Raw genomic sequence first — 17,022 nt, forward strand, 5'->3', positions numbered from 1 at the left:
TAATACACTTCATGATAACTAGACCTACAATTCTATTTCAAACATATCCTCGGCCGTTAATAAGCCATTTATCTGCAGGTTTTCGAAACGTACGATCGTTTCACGAATTCCTCTTTATCGGCAAAGCGGTCTAAATCTTACACGTTGTCCCTTTTACGAAAAGAAGTTACAATTACAAGATGATCATTTGTGGTTTCAGATGTCCCCGGACCTCCAAAGGATCTGAAGGTGACAGACGTCACCCGCTCAACCATGAGGCTGATCTGGAAGCTGCCCGACAATGACGGCGGAGAGAGAATCAAAAGCTACTTCATTGAGAAGAAATGTGTCACTGACAAGGCCTGGACCAAGGTACAGGAAGGACGGACGGATCGGGGAGTATGCCAAGATGAACAAATGACAATGTGGCCGTTCTGACCGTCGCTCAGGTCAACGCGGCCTGCGCCAGTCAAGCCTTCGTGGTGCCGGGCCTCCTGGAGGGTCAGAACTACCTCTTCAGAGTACGAGCCGAGAACCGACTGGGCTTCGGTCCCTTTACGGTCACCGCTGATCCCGTCCAGGCCAGGGACCCCATCTGTGAGTGCGCGCTGCCCTTATTAGTTTTTTTTCTTTCCTTCCAATGCCACACGGCGGTTATGGAGTCCCGGCTACGAGCCCGAGCGCAGTTCTATTTCGTCGTCATACTCTGACTTGCATCTACACCTGCAGACCCGCCAGACCCACCTACCAAGCTGAAGGTCAACCTGGTGACCAAGAACACGGTGACCCTGAGCTGGGAGCCTCCCAAAAACGACGGCGGTTCTCCCGTCACGCATTACGTGGTCGAGCGCTTAAGCTGGGACACCAGCGGCAAAGAGAAGGAAACGTGGAAGCAGTGCAACAAGCGAGACGTGGAGGAGCTCAGCTTTGTGGTGGAGGACCTGCAGGAGGTCCGTCCCGGTCCCCGCCTTCCGCTCGTCCGACTGCCACGAGCGCTGTGTGACCGCCTTGCGTTTTTTTGTTTTTGTTTTGTTTTTCCTCCCCGCTTCAGGGAGGGGAGTACGAGTTCCGAGTGAAAGCCGTGAACGCGGCCGGACCCGGTCGACCCTCGGCCACGGCCGGACCGCTCATCATCAAGGACCAGACCTGTGAGTCGAAGCGGCCCCCGCCGAATTTCTCTCGACGGAAAATCTAACGTTCGTCCGACGGGGCTAGTCTCAAGTCCCGCCGCGTTATTTCTTTGGAAAACAAGTCAACATTTTATGATCCGGTTTAAAAAGCCTTTTCGCTCGGGACCGAATGCGCTTCGGTCGACACCCGCGGAGAGAGTTGAAGAGGCGGCGATATTGGCGCACACCCCTTTTGACGTGCGCGTTTGCCGGCGTTTCAGGCCCGCCCGCCATCGAGCTGCGGGAGGTTCTGGAGGGCGAGGAGGGCTGCGACGTCAGCCTGCCAGCCAAGGTGAGCGGCTGTCCCTTTCCCAGCCTGTCGTGGCACAAGGCCGGCCTGGCCGCGCCCGAGCAGAAGACGGCCGTGCTCTACGACCAGCGCGTGGGCAAGCTGGTGACGCACGACAAGTGCACGCTGATGCTGCAGCGGGCCACCCGCGACGACAGCGCCCTCTACAGCCTGACGGCCAGCAATGCTCTGGGCACCGTCACCAAGGACGTCAAACTCTTCGTTTTGGGTCAGCGACATTGCCGCGCTTGACTACCGTCTGGGCTCCTGGGAGCCGGCGGGGAAGAAGAATCCCCCAGCACCGAGCTCTTAACGATACCCGTTGTGACCCCCGCAGGCCCCCCCGGCCCCCCCGAGGGACCCGTGAAGTTCACCGAGGTGTTCGCCGACAGGATCGGCCTGTCCTGGAAGCCGCCCCTGGACGACGGCGGGTCCAAGATCACCAACTACGTGGTGGAGAAGCGCGAGGACAACCGCAAGTCCTGGGTCCACGTGTCAAACGAACCCAAGGAGTGCGCTTACCTGGTGACCAGGCTCACGGAGAATCACGAGTACGAGTTCAGAGTCATGGCGCAGAACAAGTTTGGAGTCGGGCCGCCGCTGATCAGTGAGCCGGAGAAGGCCAGGAACCTCTTCAGTGAGTGGCAAAGCTACACGCGGGCCTCCAAACCTGTTTTAGAATACCCTCTTCAAACCTTGATTCATTCCGACGCGAACCCAGCCCTCCAAGCCCAATTTGAAGCGCTAACCCACGCCTGAAATTCTCACTCTTTCGCGAAGCCCTCATTTGAAAGGCAAGCTTGAAAGCTTGAGCGCCTTTAAACTCCAGGTTGAAACCCCGCTGTTTTGCGCGACCTGTGTTTAAAAGCTACAAACGCTTAGCATACTTTAACTTGAAAGCCTAAATCCCCAACGGAACTGCTTTTTGAAACCCCAACCCTGTCCTTCAAGTCCAAGCCGGACTAGAGACTCGAACTCGTAACACTGGCCCGTGCTTGATCCTCTCAATTGCTCCGCTGCAGCTGTTCCTGGCCAGTGCGAGAAGCCCACCGTGACCAACGTGTGCGTGGAGTCCATGACGGTGAACTGGGAGGAGCCCAAATACGACGGCGGCTCACCGGTCACCGGCTACTTCATCGAGAAGAAGGAGACCACCAGCAAGCGCTGGGCTCGCGTCAACCGCCAGCCCATTCGGGCGCTGCCCCTTGGTAACAACTGGGATGTCACCGGCCTGGCGGAGGGCTCCACCTACCAGTTCCGGGTCAGCGCCGCCAACGCGGCGGGATGCGGACTGCCCAGCATACCCTCGGACCCCGTGCTCTGCCGGGACCCAATCAGTAAGTCGGCCGCCCCCAGCGTTCCGTGAGTAGTCGCCGTGAGTTTTCAATCGCGAACTAGTTTCGCTTCGGTGGCGACCACCCGCGGCCGGCTTTCATTTGTTACTGTCGGCGACACCTGGTGGTCAACCGTTACTTTCAGACCATCTGCGATGAGAACTTTGCTGTCTTTGAGCCTGTCTGTCAGTGTTTTTCCCTCAGGTGTTTTCACCGGTTTCGGAGCGTTTGCGACTAGTTTTCCTGACTTAGGGACGGTCGCTTGCCGCGTTCTTGAGATGAGCCCACCGGCGCGCTAACCTCAACTCTCGTGTAATGCTCAGAGCCTCCCGGCCCGCCCTCTCCGAAGGTGACGGACTGGACCAGGTCGACGGTAGAGCTGGAATGGCTTCCTCCCCTGGTCGACGGAGGCTCCAAGGTGACCGGATACGTTGTGGAATATAAGGAGGTGAACAAGGAAGAAGAAGAGAAGAAGGCTCAGAGAAAGTTGCTCCTTCTGAGCGGTGCCGACGAGGAGAAGGAGCCCGAGGCTCCAGAGAGCTGGGAGAAGGTAACCTAAGTCACGCCCGACCGCAGTCCCGGGAAATTTGGTTTGCCCCCAACCCTAACGTGTCCTTTGTGCCTGCGGTGCGCTCTCTCCAGGCCAAGGACACGGAGATCAGAGGAACAAAGTATGTGGTGGCCGGTTTGAAAGAAGGCGTTTTGTACCGCTTCAGAGTCCGAGCCGTGAACGCCGCCGGCGTCGGTGAACCGGGACTTGTTTCCGAACTGATCGAAACCAGGGACAGGACAAGTAAGTTCAAATATGGCGCTACCTTGACTTTGTTTTTGTACGATACGGGGGTGCTCTTCGAAAATCTTCTCGCAGCTTTTCTTTCTTTCGTTTTTAGTGGCGCACGCAACACGTTTCTCATGGATTGTACCTTTTCGAAAATTTTGGTTTTATTTTGGGATATTTTTTCCCAATATTTATTATTACGATCTCTCTCTCTCTCTCGCTCTCTTTCGCTCTCTCTCTTTGGCACCACCTTGGGGTACCTTAGCAATAGAGGTTTTGTGTCACATACTGGTGAATCCGGTCATGAGCTCGATTAACAAACGAATCAAACTTAAGTCAAGGTCTCACATCTGCATTTCGCTGATACCACGAGAGCTGCTAGCTAGGTACCAGCTATGTGCTAGCCACACGTCTCGGTGTTGCGTTGCTTACCGAGTGCCCCCCCCCCCCCCCCCCCCCCATCCCTCAGTCGCCCCCGAGATGGACCTAGACGCCTCCGTCAAGGAGAAGATCGTGGTCCACGCCGGCGGGACCATCCGAATCATCGCCTACGTGTCCGGCAAACCGGCGCCGCGCATCAGCTGGTGTCGGGATGACGGCGAGGTGCCCAAGGAAGCGGCAGTGGAGACCACGGGCATCTCCAACTCGCTGGTGATCAAGAATTGCAAACGCCAGCACCAGGGCATCTACACGCTCTGCGCAAAGAACGAAGGCGGCGAGAGGAAGAAGGCCGTCATCGTCGAGGTCCTGGGTGAGTTCAGAGGGTCGCGCGGGCTACTGTCCTCACTTGTTTGTTTTTAGGACTTCTACGTAGTCCTTCCTCAGTCTTCTCAATTAGTTTTGATGGGCTAGTTTGCATGAGTAGCCAACCCGGCGACTTGTTCTTACTCTATCCGGCGTGCATGCTGAAGCGGCAGCATCCCGGGTGCCGTTGAAAGGGGACCCGCTTAAGTGTTAAAAATCTCTGCTCAAAAGTGCGCGCTCGTCCGAAATATTGATGGATACGGTAGAGCGGGCGCGGCGCAGGGGACGACCGCATATGCGATGAGCGGTCTGTCTGGCCTCCAGACGTACCCGGACCGGTCGGCCTCCCCTTCGCCGGCGAGAACCTGACCAACGACTCGTGCAAGTTGACCTGGTATTCCCCCGAAGACGACGGCGGTTCGGCCATCACCAACTACATCATCGAGAAGCGGGAGTCGGACCGCATGGGCTGGACTTCGGTCACCTACACGGTGACCAGGAACAATGCCGTGGTGCAGGGACTGCTGAATGGGAAAGGATACTTCTTCAGGATCGCCGCCGAGAACATAATCGGCATGGGACCCTTTGTGGAGACGGATAGAGTCGTGCTCATCAAAGACCCCATCTGTAAGTGTTTTATTTTTTTTTATTCCCCTGAACGTTTTTCAGCGCACTCGCTCGGAGGGGAAGGGGGACGGGCGAGCTTCACCGAGAGCAAGGCGAAGTTGTACGATTACATGGAGTTCGAATCACGCAAAGGAAAGCTCAGTTTACCATATTCGGCCTTATCGACCCTGACGAGATCATATCCGTGTCGTATGGAGGAAATCAGCCGCCGTGCATGTCGGACATGTAAAGCGCCGCGTAGTTTCGAGTGTTACATCCATAAAGACGGCACCGTACAACTGGCGTGTCTCGCAGCCGTACCCGAGCGTCCGGAGGACCTGGTGGTCACGGCCGTCAGCAAGGACTCCATCTCGGTCGCCTGGAAGCCGCCTAAGTACGACGGCGGCGCGGAGATCACCGGCTACGTCCTGGAGTCTCGCGCGATCGGTCAAGACAACTTTGTTCGCGTGGGAGGAGACGCCAAGCTGATGGACAGGAAGTTCACCCTGAGCGGGCTCAAGGACGGCTCCAGCCACGAATTCCGCGTCTCCGCCGTCAACATGGTGGGACAGGGCAAATTCTCCTTTGCCACCAAACACGTCCAGTGCAAGGACGAGCTAGGTGAGTCCAGCCGCCCCGACCTCATCCGGTCGCTCGATTCTCATCGCCCACGTTTTCGCTGTTTGATCGAGCTTAGTTCGAGAGTATTTTTTGATTAGCCAACCGGGACTCCGCGGGGAGAAAGGCTCCAACGCGCCACTTAGAACACACGTTTGCGGCTTCTGTCCGTCAGAACCTCCCAATCTGGACCTGGATTTCCGAGACAAGATGACGGTGAAGGCGGGAGACGGCTGCACGCTGTCGGGACGGTACGGTGGCAAACCCGCGCCCGCCGTCACCTGGACAAAGAACGAGGAGGAGCTGAAGCCGGACGCGGACCTTGCCGTCCGCGTCGGTGCCACGCATCTGGCCCTCGACTTCATCAAGGCCAGACGAGACCACAGCGGCCGCTACTGCGTCACCGTGGACAACGCGGCCGGAAAGCGAACGGGAATCTGCGCCGTCACCGTCGTCGGTGAGTCGCCCGCCACCTCGGTGCGGACAACAAGTGGGGAAAGGCCGCCACTATTTGCGACTCCGGTCTAAAGTGGTTCCGAGCAGAGCATGTGAGCCAGGTTGCGGATAGGGCCGGGAAAAAGGTCGGGCCGCGCGGCGGACTCGCTCAAGCGGCCCGACTCATTTCCCGCGCCTAACAATCGCGAGCTAATAGTCAAACGAGCAAGCCTCTTCGGTGAAAAGAGTGGCAAGGACAACCACGGTGCCCGTTAGCATTTCAGAGTGTGACAAAACGTCCGGCGCTCCCAAGAGCGCAAGGCCAGTTTAATACCTTATTACTTGTGTTTTCGACAGCAGAGGATGGCGTGGCCGACCCTGCAATTAGGCCATGTCCTTTTTTAAGGTCTCTTTTTAAGGACCCCTTCGATAATACAAGTGCAAACTGAGGCCGGGTCGCAATCGCACTCTTTTCTCCTTCAAAGTGGAAAATTGCGGGACTGCGCAGTAGTAGATTGACGCCCAAGAAGAACGGGTTTAGTTTGTGGCCGAGAGGAAACGAGGCCTGAAAACGCCTGTCAACGCTTCCTCCCGCCAGACCGACCTCAGCCTCCCGAGGGCCCCGTGCGCTTTGACGAGGTCAGCCGAGACCACATGATCATTTCCTGGAACCCTCCCCTGGACGACGGCGGCTGCGCCATTTCCAACTACGTGGTCGAGAAGAGAGACACCAACCGAGACCTGTGGATGCCCGTCAGCGCGTCGTGCACCAGGACCGGCTGCAGGGTCTGCGCGCTCGGCCGTCCCGCCCGGCTCGCTCGCCCCTTTGTCTGACCGGAGCCTTTTGCCCGTTCAAGGTGCCGAAACTGATTGAGGGTCGCGAGTACGTCGTCAGAATCATGGCCCAGAACATCTATGGCATCAGCGACCCGCTGCTCTCTGCCGAGGCCAAGGCCAGAGACATGTTCAGTAAGTGATGACGGCCCCGTAAGTCATAGCGTACCGGAAGCCGGCCCGTGACAGCCAATGAGAACAAACGAAAAAAAAGAGAAAACTGGCAAAGGAACACCGAGAGTGAATTAGCAGTCATGCCACCAAAACCAAGTTGTCGGCCGGCTCGGGAGTGACGCTATCGCGCACCGATGCGAGCGTGTGGTATGTTTGCCCCGCCCGCAGGGGTTCCGGACGCTCCCAAGCAGCCCGCCGTGAAGGAAGTCTACCACGACCGAGCCCTGATTCGCTGGGAGCCTCCGGCCGACGGAGGAAAGCCCATCACGGGCTACGTCGTGGAGAGGAAGGAGACCATGGCCAACAGGTACCAAGCCGCTCCGTCGGCGGCTCGCGTCGGCGCCGCGCTCGGCAAAAGTGCGTCTTTTGAATTAAGGTCATTGGTGCACGCGGAGAAGGCGTGGGCCGGAGGTTTCTGCTTTCCCACGCTGGACTTTCGCGGACCTGCGCAGACTCCAACTGGATTGCTTTTTGCTTGGCAGATGGGTGCGGTGCAACAAGGAAAAGATCCATCCCATGGTGGAGTACTTGGTCCCGGACCTGCTCAAGGGCTGCGAGTACGAATTCAGAGTCAGCGCAGAGAACGTGGTGGGCGTGGGTGACCCCAGCCCGCCCTCCAAGCCCGTCTTCGCCAAAGACCCCATCGGTAAGACGCGCAACGGTCGCGTCCGGTGCTCCGCGACGCCGTCCGAAGAACCCAGAATGCCCGGAGCGAAAAAAATTTGCTCCGAGCCTCCTTTCGAATGACGCCATCTGCTTGCGCGCTCCTCGGATTTGTCGGCCGAAGGGCAAATTTGAGTGACGCCGCCCGCGGGTCGCGGAGCCCAACTGAGCCCGGGGCTCGAAAAGAGCCGCTCGAGACCTCGTCACCCTATGACGCTTTTTTCCGCAGTGAGGCCGAGCCCACCGCTCAATCTGAAGGTCACGGACCACACCAAAGAGTCCGTGACGCTGTCGTGGGAGCCGCCTGCCGACACGGGCCGAGGCAAGATCTTCGGCTACCTCATGGAATTCCAGAAGGCTGGCCAGGAGGACTGGCAAAAGGTAAGCCGCCCGCGCGTTCCCTTTGTACGCGGGAAGGGCACATACTGCTCGAGGAGCGAAAAGAAAGGATTGATTGTGGACTAAGGACAGGCACTGATCGGGGTTATCGTAGTTCATATGTTCATATCATATGCGGGCTCCGGATTCCTCCCCGAGGAGCCGGACCAAGCAGCCGTGTAGGAGGGAAGTCCGGGCTCCCCCGCGAACCGACCCCGGACGTGCGGTAGAAAACGGATGGATAGTTTTAGTATTGCAGAGCTTCCAACTGTTCGGGATCGGCCATAAAATCCTTTTCGGCCGTCTTCCCTACGCCATCAACAAACTAGCTTTGCTTCCGGCACGCGTGAGCCATGGCCAAAATGAAGAGACCACCCCGGTTTCTTTCCTAAAGGTACATTTGTTTGGATCGACAACTTAAAGATGTCAAAAAGGGCTAGAGACATTTTCCGAAAGTTTTCTGGAACACAAGTCCTTCCATCATATTGTGGTACGGAACTGCAAAACGCTTCTGTCTGAAACTCTAACCTTTGTGCTTGCGTCAACCACCAGGTGAACCACACTCCAGATTCTTGCCAGGGAACCGAGTTCAAGGTGGTGGGCCTGGAGGACGGCGCGCTCTACCGCTTCAGAGTGAAGGCCGTCAACGCGGCCGGGGAGTCCGACCCCGCTAACGTCAAAGAACCGGTCCGAGTGAAGGACCGTCTCGGTGGGCCTCTCGGACTCGGTCGAAAAAGGCGGTCTCGTGGCCGGGCGGCTCACCTCCGCCTTTGCCTGTCGCCACCTCAGAGCCGCCGGAGCTGATTCTGGACGCCGGTATGACTCGGGAGGTGAAGGCCCTGGTGGGCACCCACATCACCCTCATGGCCGCCATCAAGGGCATCCCCTTCCCTTCCGTGGTCTGGAAGAAGAACGATGCAGATGTGCCCCCCAGGGCAGACATCGAGACCAACCAAGAGGGCACCAAGCTGGTGATGAGATTCTGCAACCGCGGCGACTGCGGAGACTACACCCTCACCGTCGAAAACCCTGCCGGCTCCAAGACCGTCACCTGCACGGTCTTGGTATTTGGTACGAAGTCGACGCAAATTTGACTTTTTTACCCACGGAAAAAGGCCAAAAGTACGGGTGCATCCTATAAACAGCAACTGAAAATGTGATTTTTTTGGGGGGACGTTCTTGGAAGATAGACCCGTCAGCCACGGGAGCCAAGTTTTGACGCGAAAATGTGCATTCCATATCGGCCGCCTTCTTACTTCCGATAATTACCGTACGACGGGACGAGCTGAGGGGCGACGTCGGCGCCCGTTGCAGCAGCGGCATTGTTTTCAATAAAAGAAGCGAGTAGACCGAAGCGGCGTCCGGGTCCGTCCTCGTTTGCACAGAGGAGTACTATGAAAAGGGAGAGGACGGCGTCAAAGCGATGATGCCGATCCAATTAATAGCGGCAAGCTACGCCGCCCAGCGCGGGGTTAAAAAACCCCAAAGGGTATTCCTTTCGACCGGTTTATGGATTGCGATCTTTGGCATTTACATACGCAATCATAAACTTAGTGGAGCAACCTCCTTTATCTATGGCAAAAAGAACTGGAGCCGCGTGGCGAGGAAAGGGAAAGACACCTGCTTAGAGCGCTTTCAACATCACGCTGGCGGGATTTTCACCGACCGCTCATAGTGCGAGGAATCTGAACCTTAAGCCCAACCCTTTGGCGGATCAAAGCCCGGTTGCGCATTTTGCCGCTTGGCCCCTTGTTGACCAAAGGCACACGGCGCAAGGGGATTCCTAAGCCTTCGACCGATGAGCAAAAGTTAAGAGAATGTCAAATGAGGTTCACGCGGATTCTCAACCCTCCGTGTCGCTGTATGGGCGGAGGTCCGAGTGACGAGTCGTCCTCGTTTTGTCTTCAGACAAACCCGGTCCTGTCCAGCACCTTCGCGTGTCCGACGTCAGGAGCGACTCGGCCAACCTGTCCTGGAGGGACCCGGAGGACAACGGAGGCGCTCGCATTACCAACTTTGTGGTGGAGAAAAAAGACACGGGCTCCACGCAGTGGGTTCCCGTGTGCTCCACGTCCAAGAAACGCAGCATGACGCTCAAGCACCTGACTGAGGGCCTGGCCTACACCTTCAGAGTTGCGGCCGAGAACCAGTACGGCCGCAGCGAGTACGTGGAGACGCCCAAGGCCGTCAAAGCCATGAATCCGCTCTGTGAGTAGTCGCGCACGTACCGTCCGGAAATCGCCACCCAAGCCAGTCCGTAGAAAATCATTTCACCCCTCCGGCCTGCTTAGTCTTCAGCAATTCTTCTTACTCCACCCCTCTTTTTCTTCCTCTACTTCTCCGCTGTCATTATTGTTATTCACACACTTAGCTGGAGGGTCTGAACGCGCAGAAAAACTGGGCTTTAACTTTGAAAAGTTAAAAAAAACAAAAAACAAAAAAGGCTCTGTAGGGACCACTGCAACGGTCCGCCGTCCTTTTGAGGTTATCGAGCCTTGGTGACTTGGAGCAACCGGCATCGCCGCCCAGAAACTTCCTGCGTAGCTTTAAAAAAATAAGAATAACGAAAAGGAAAAGAATAACGTCGAATATGAAGGTTTGAAGAAAACGAACAGGTCTTTCCCGGACAAGAAGGTGACCAAAGTTCGGCACGAAAGCACGCAGCCGCAAAACGCGTCAATCATTGAACGGACCCTTCTTATCGATCGCTGCACATTTCCAGGCCAAGGGGCCGCAATTTTGCCTTTTTGCAGTCGCTCTCCTTTTTCCAGCGTTTGTCAACATGTTTGTCAACATTTTCGGAGAGTCGAACGCGGCGTACGTAACGTAAGCAAGCAAACGTTGGAGAAAGCCGTCGGAGACGGCCTCCGGGACCCATGCGACGGAAAGCTCCGAGCGCTCACGCGCGTCGACGCTCACTTGTCTAAAAAGCTGCGCGCGTTCTTCCCGCAGTCCCTCCCGGTCCTCCCAAAGACCTTCACCACGTGGACGTGGACAAGACGGAAGTGTGGCTCGTTTGGAACTGGCCCGACAGAAACGGCGGAAGCGAGATTACCGGCTTCCTGGTGGAATATCAGGAAGAAGGAGCCAAGGACTGGCACGAGTGGCAGACGGTCAGCATACCGGAGAGTCACGTGACGGGCCTGGAAGAAGGCAAGACCTATCGTTTCCGAGTGAGAGCCGAGAACGCCGTCGGTCTCAGCAGACCCGACACCACCGTTCCCATCCTCTGCCAGGAGAAGCTGGGTGAGTTTAGCACTAAGGGGAGCGAGGAGGATTCGCGGGCTTTCTTTTTCTTTTTATAAGAGTAAAGCCAGCAGCAGAACAGTCGTCATATATTTCCGGAGCTCGCGTGCGCAACCACAAAATCACGCACGAAAAAGAAAGAAAGAAAGAAAGAAAGAAAGAAAGAAAGAAAGAAAGAAAGAAAGAAAGAAAGAAAGAAAGAGCTTTGGGACGTTTGGCGATGTTTGCACGAACGTAGCTGAAACGCTTTTCCAAACGGGGGGCGAGTTTGACACGGATAGCGGTCCATTTTCATACGGTTCCAGAGAGACGGCAAATTATTTGAATCGCCGTCTGGGATGAGGAGTTAGTTTTCTCTCACGCTGCGTCCGGTCTGCCAACAGTGCCTCCCGTCCTGGAGGTGGATGTCAAGCTGACGGAGGGCATGGTGGTGAAGGCGGGCACCACCATCAGGCTCCCCGCCATCATGAGAGGAATACCGGTCCCCGCCGCCAAATGGTCCGTGGAAGGAGAGGAGATCACCAGCGGAGGCAACGTCAAGATCGACACCGACAACTTCTCCACCATTCTCAGCGTCAACGAGTGCACCAGAAGCCACAGCGGCACCTATCTGCTTACCGTGTCCAACCTCGCCGGCACCAAGACGGCGGCTCTGAACGTCACGGTTCTCGACGTCCCGGCGGCGCCCGTCGGGCCCGTCAACATTCTGGAGGTGAGCCCTGACTCCATGACCATCGAGTGGCGCCCCCCCAAGGACGACGGCGGCAGTCCCGTCACCAACTACATCGTGGAGAAGAGAGAGTCCAACAAGGAGACTTGGGGAGGGGTTAGCGCCGGCGGCCTGGCCACCAAACTCAAGATCGCACGCCTGCAGAAGGGCGTGGAGTATGTGGTGCGCATACGCGCAGAGAACAAGATGGGCATCGGGGCGCCCCTGGAGAGCAAGCCCACGGTGGCGGAGCATTCCTTCATGCCGCCCAGTCCGCCCGGTAAGCCGCTGCCCCACGACGTCTCAGAGGATGCCGTCACCGTCAGCTGGACCATGCCCCTGTCTGACGGAGGTAGTCAGATCACCGGCTACATCGTGGAGCGCAGACACAAAGGAGGAAAGTGGATCCGTGTGAACAAGACCCCCTGCAAAGACCTCCGCTACAGAGTCCAGGGCTTGTTTGTGGGCAACGAGTACGAATTCCGGGTATTTGCCGAGAATTGCGCCGGCTACAGCGGCCCCTCGCCCGTCTCTGACCTCTGCAAGCCCTGCAGGCAGATCACGGTACCCAGCGCCCCGGTCAACCCCAAAGTCAAAGATTACAGCAAGTCCTCGGCCGATTTGGTGTGGACCAAGCCCACCAAAGACGGAGGCAGTCCCATTCTGGGCTACACAGTGGAAACGAAGAAGGCTGACGGAGACTGGAAGAAAGTCAACGTGGACGACTTCATCAAGTTGTGTGCCTACACGGTGAAGGGTCTCGAGCAGGGCAGTACCTACAGATTCAGAGTGTTTGCCTCCAACATGATCGGCGACGGTGAGTCCAGAGAAATTCCGGAGTCCGTCACGGCTCAAGATATCTTGATCCCCCCGGAAATCGAAATGGACGCCGCCTGTCGCGACCGCGTCACCGTGCGCGTTGGCCACAACATCAGCATTGTCGGCTACGTCAAGGCCCGCCCCGAGCCCGAGGTGCTGTGGTCTAAGGAAGCAACGCTTCTGGAGAACAGCAAACGTGTAGCTCTGATCCAGAACCTGCCAGTGGTCCAGCTGAAGATCAAAGAAGCCACCAGAGCCGACCACGGGAAATACTCCCTGAAAGCCTCAAATGTGGGCGGAGAAGCCTCCTGCTGCATCACCGTCAATGTTCTGGACCGGCCCGGCCATTGCCAGAACCTCCACACCACCTACGTCACCAGAGACTCCTGCATGATCAACTGGGAGGCGCCGAAAGACAACGGTGGCTCCGAAATCACCAACTACATCGTGGAGTGCCGAGAACCCAGCATCAGCATGTGGTCTATGATTTCTTCCCATTGCACCAACCGCAAGATCAAGGCCAAGCTGATGGAGGGCCACCAGTACCTGTTCCGCGTCTGTGCGGAAAACAAGATAGGACCCGGGCCCTGCGTGGAGACCAAGGTCCCCGTGCTAGCCATCGACCCTATTGAAAAACCGGGCGAGCCCGAGAACTTCAGGGTGACCGACATTGGGAAGACCTACGTCTACCTGAGGTGGAGGAGGCCTGACTACGACGGCGGCAGCCCTAACCTCTCCTACAACCTGGAGTGCAAAGCCAAGGACGCACAGGAATGGGAAAAACTCAACACCGGCGTCCTAACTAACACTTCCTTTTTGGCGGACAAGTGCCTCGAAAACCAAACGTACACTTTCAGGTGCGTCGAACGACTCGTCATAGCCACTAAACGGTCTTCAAACAGATTTGAAAAGGGTATACGTTCTCTGCTTTCTTTTTCTTTTTCAGGGTGCAAAGCGTCAATGAAGGAGGAGAGAGCGGCTGGGTGAAATTGTCTGATATCCTGGTGCGGGAGGAAATCCAGAAGCCGGTTCTTGACCTGAAGCTTTCTGGAACGCTGACCGTCAAGGCTGGAGAGTCGGTCAGGATGGAAGCCGCCTTAAGAGGAAAGCCTCACCCTGACGTTAAATGGACCAAGGACAAAGCCGCCGGGGACAACCCCAGAATCAGCTACGAGACCGGTTCCGACTACTCCAAGTTCCTTTTGACCAAGTCCCGACGCGCCGACTCCGGGAAGTACATTGTCACCGCCACCAACTCTGCCGGAACCTTCACGGCGTACGCCAACGTGAACGTTCTGGATGTTCCCGGAGCCGTCAGGAACCTGAGAGTCACAGGCCTCGGCGCGGACAAGTGTCGAGTGGTTTGGGACCCGCCGGAAGATGACGGAGGCTGCGAGGTGGACAGCTACATTTTGGAAAAATGCGAGACGAGGAGGATGGTGTGGTCCACCTATTCCGCCTCAGTAGTCACGGCGTACTGCAACGTGACTCGCCTTGTAGAGGGCAACGAGTACATCTTCAGAGTACGGGCTGAGAACAAGATGGGAACTGGGCCCGCCGTGGAAAGCAAGCCCGTCACGGTCAGGACCCAGTTCAACAGGCCTGGACCACCTGATGCCCCCGAGGTCACCAAGGTTGGTTCTGAACACACGCGTTGGCTTGAAACACAGTAGACGGATAGATGGACGCACCAGCGCCCTGGACGTAAACCCGAAGGTTCCGGATGAGTACAGCCAAAATGACGATCCTATTCTTGTCGCGCAGATAAGCAAAGAGGAGATGACCGTGGTCTGGGCTCCTCCCGAGAATGACGGTGGGAAGTCCATCACGGGCTACATCCTGGAGAGGAAGGAAAAGAGGGCGGTACGCTGGGTGCCATGCACTAAGAGTCCAATCCCTGAGAGACGCATGAAAGTGACCAACCTGATCCCCAACCACGAGTATCAGTTCAGAGTCAGGGCAGAGAATGAGGTTGGTCTGGGCGATCCCAGCAAACCCTGCAGACCGGTCATGGCCAAAGACCCCATCGGTGAGTTATCGGACTCATCCCCGCCCGCCCGTTTTCCGGAACAGTGGCTCTGCAACTTCTAACACCATGTATTACCTATTGACACGGGTCTTCAAGGACTGCCATCGCGTCCAACATTCTAATTCGGCTGCCTTCTACGCCCAATTGTTACTTTTTTCACGCCTTGCTCTACTCCAAACTGTTATTGTTGTTTTCTCCATCTCCAGAACCACCCGGGCCACCCGCGGGCCTGAAGGTGGCCGACAGCACCAAGACCTCCATCACGCTTTCCTGGTCCAAACCGGTGTACGACGGGGGTGCGCCAATCCTCGGCTACAGTCTGGACATGAGACTGAAGAGTGAGGTGGACCCCGAGAAGCCCACCGAAGGCTGGAAAAGAATAGACACCCACGGGCCCCTGGTCCTCAGGGAGTTCACCGTCGGACAGCTGGATGAGAAACAGGAGTGCGAATTCAAGGTCTCTGCCCAAAACCAGGTGGGCTGGGGACGTCACGCCTACTTAAAGGAAGCGGTCTTCCCCAAGGAGATCCTGGGTAAGAACGAGACTTGGTCGACAGTGGCGTAATCCTTTTTGTGAGCTCGTGTACCTCGTCATCAGCATGAGTTTTAACCTTGGATGTCTTTTTCCACGGCAACAGAGGCTCCGGAGATTGACCTGGACGCAAGTTTGAGGAAAGGTCTGTCGGTCCGGGCCGGCTGCCCAATCCGGCTTTTTGCTATCATCAGAGGACGTCCCGCCCCCAAGGTCACCTGGAAGCGTGTGGGGGTGGACAACGTTGTCCGTAGAGGTCACGTGGACCAAGTGGACACTATGACTTTCCTAGTGATCCCTGAAAGCACCCGGGAAGATTCGGGAAAGTACTCACTGAATCTCTCCAACTCGGCTGGAGAGAAGGCGGTCTTTGTTCGTGTCAAAGTGCTCGGTGAGTAACAGGCAAAACAGTTGACCCTACCTTGCAAATTCCCCCACAAACCTGTGTCATGCCGCGTAGCTCGTGAACCGAAGCGGTATTTGCTGTCGGTGAAGCGAAGGGCCGGTTGAAAAGTTGATTTGTAAGCCGATGATCCGATTTTGCAAACGTCCTTCGTTAGACACGCCCGGCCCCGTGGGTGGTCTGGAGGCAACTGACGTCACCAAAACAACGGCGCAGCTGTCCTGGTCGCCGCCGGAGAATGACGGCGGGAGCCCCATCCTCAATTACATTGTGGAAAAACGAGAAGTGGACAGAAAGACGTGGACCAAGTGCACCGAGGACCTGAAGAAGACCAGCTTCAAGGTGACCACCATGGCCCCTGGCATCGAGTACTACTTCCGGGTGATGGCGGTCAACAAATACGGAATCGGAGTTCCTCAGGATTCGCCCAAGTCTTACCTGGCTAAAGACCCCATCAGTGAGTGATCCTTTATGCTCATGTTTATCGTCCACCACCATCCTCCGCGACTTGTAGCTCAAGGGCGAGTGTTTCTGCCATCTAGTAAACGGAGACACTCCATCCAATTCTGTCTCAATATCAAGCGGGCGTGGTAGTAACAGCTAGGATGCCAAACGAGGCGGCTAATTATTGCACCTCGGCGTACCTACCGGAGACATGTTTGTACGGTTCTCCTAAATGTCCTTCATTATACACCCTCTGCGTCGTTTACGGCGAGCGAAAAAGTTGTATGCCACACCGGTGACGGTTGTGCCTGACAAGGTGTGTTCAGTGCTGCTTGTATGTATTAAGACCCTCTGCGGTGTTTAGGCGAGCCAGATCCGCCCAAAAAGATGGACGTTTTGGAGATGACTAGGAACAGTGCCACGCTGGGCTGGCTCAAGCCGCTCCGAGACGGAGGAGCCAAGATCAACGGCTATGTGGTGGACTACCAGGAGGAGGGGGCGCCGCAGGACAAGTGGACACCCTACTCCGTGGTCAAAGACTTGACCATCGTGGTCGTGGGTCTGAAGGAAGGCAAGAAGTACAAGTTCAGAGTGGCGGCCAGGAACTCTGTTGGCGTCAGTCTTGCTCGGGAGGCCGAGGGAGTCTTTGAGGCCAAGGAGCAGCTCAGTGAGTAGACGTGTGTCCAGGTCTGGAGCGGGAGTGTCTCAAACAAGGAAATTGCTTGTGCGCGTTTTGCGGTAATTCTTAAGGAGACTCAAGGAGACTTAAGGAGATAGTGTCCGCCCGCGCACCGCTAATGCAAAGGCACGCGTACGCAAGTGGGGGTTCAAATCGATGT

General features: G+C 56.5%; 1 protein-coding gene across 1 annotated transcript; it reads left to right on the plus strand.

Annotated features, from left to right (window-relative positions):
* Positions 1-252: 252 nt before the first annotated feature.
* Positions 253-16,858, plus strand: LOC148423294 (titin-like). Its single transcript, XM_088415004.1, has 29 exons — positions 253-351; positions 429-576; positions 709-929; positions 1,031-1,127; positions 1,370-1,666; positions 1,775-2,074; positions 2,460-2,774; positions 3,095-3,321; positions 3,414-3,564; positions 4,019-4,300; positions 4,618-4,920; positions 5,215-5,520; positions 5,693-5,974; positions 6,551-6,738; positions 6,810-6,921; positions 7,129-7,267; positions 7,443-7,606; positions 7,853-8,004; positions 8,554-8,710; positions 8,791-9,072; positions 9,910-10,209; positions 10,954-11,247; positions 11,631-13,632; positions 13,722-14,409; positions 14,540-14,804; positions 15,011-15,337; positions 15,443-15,727; positions 15,897-16,196; positions 16,548-16,858. The coding sequence occupies exons 1-29, from the start codon at positions 253-255 to the stop codon at positions 16,856-16,858; spliced, it is 8,994 nt and encodes a 2,997-aa protein (XP_088271130.1).
* Positions 16,859-17,022: the final 164 nt, after the last annotated feature.

This window comes from Hippichthys cyanospilos, chromosome 5 (genome assembly GCF_059441005.1).
Source record: "Hippichthys cyanospilos isolate Australia breed blue-spotted pipefish chromosome 5, RoL_Hcya_1.0, whole genome shotgun sequence".
In the NCBI taxonomy this organism is placed as follows: Eukaryota; Metazoa; Chordata; class Actinopteri; order Syngnathiformes; family Syngnathidae; genus Hippichthys; species Hippichthys cyanospilos.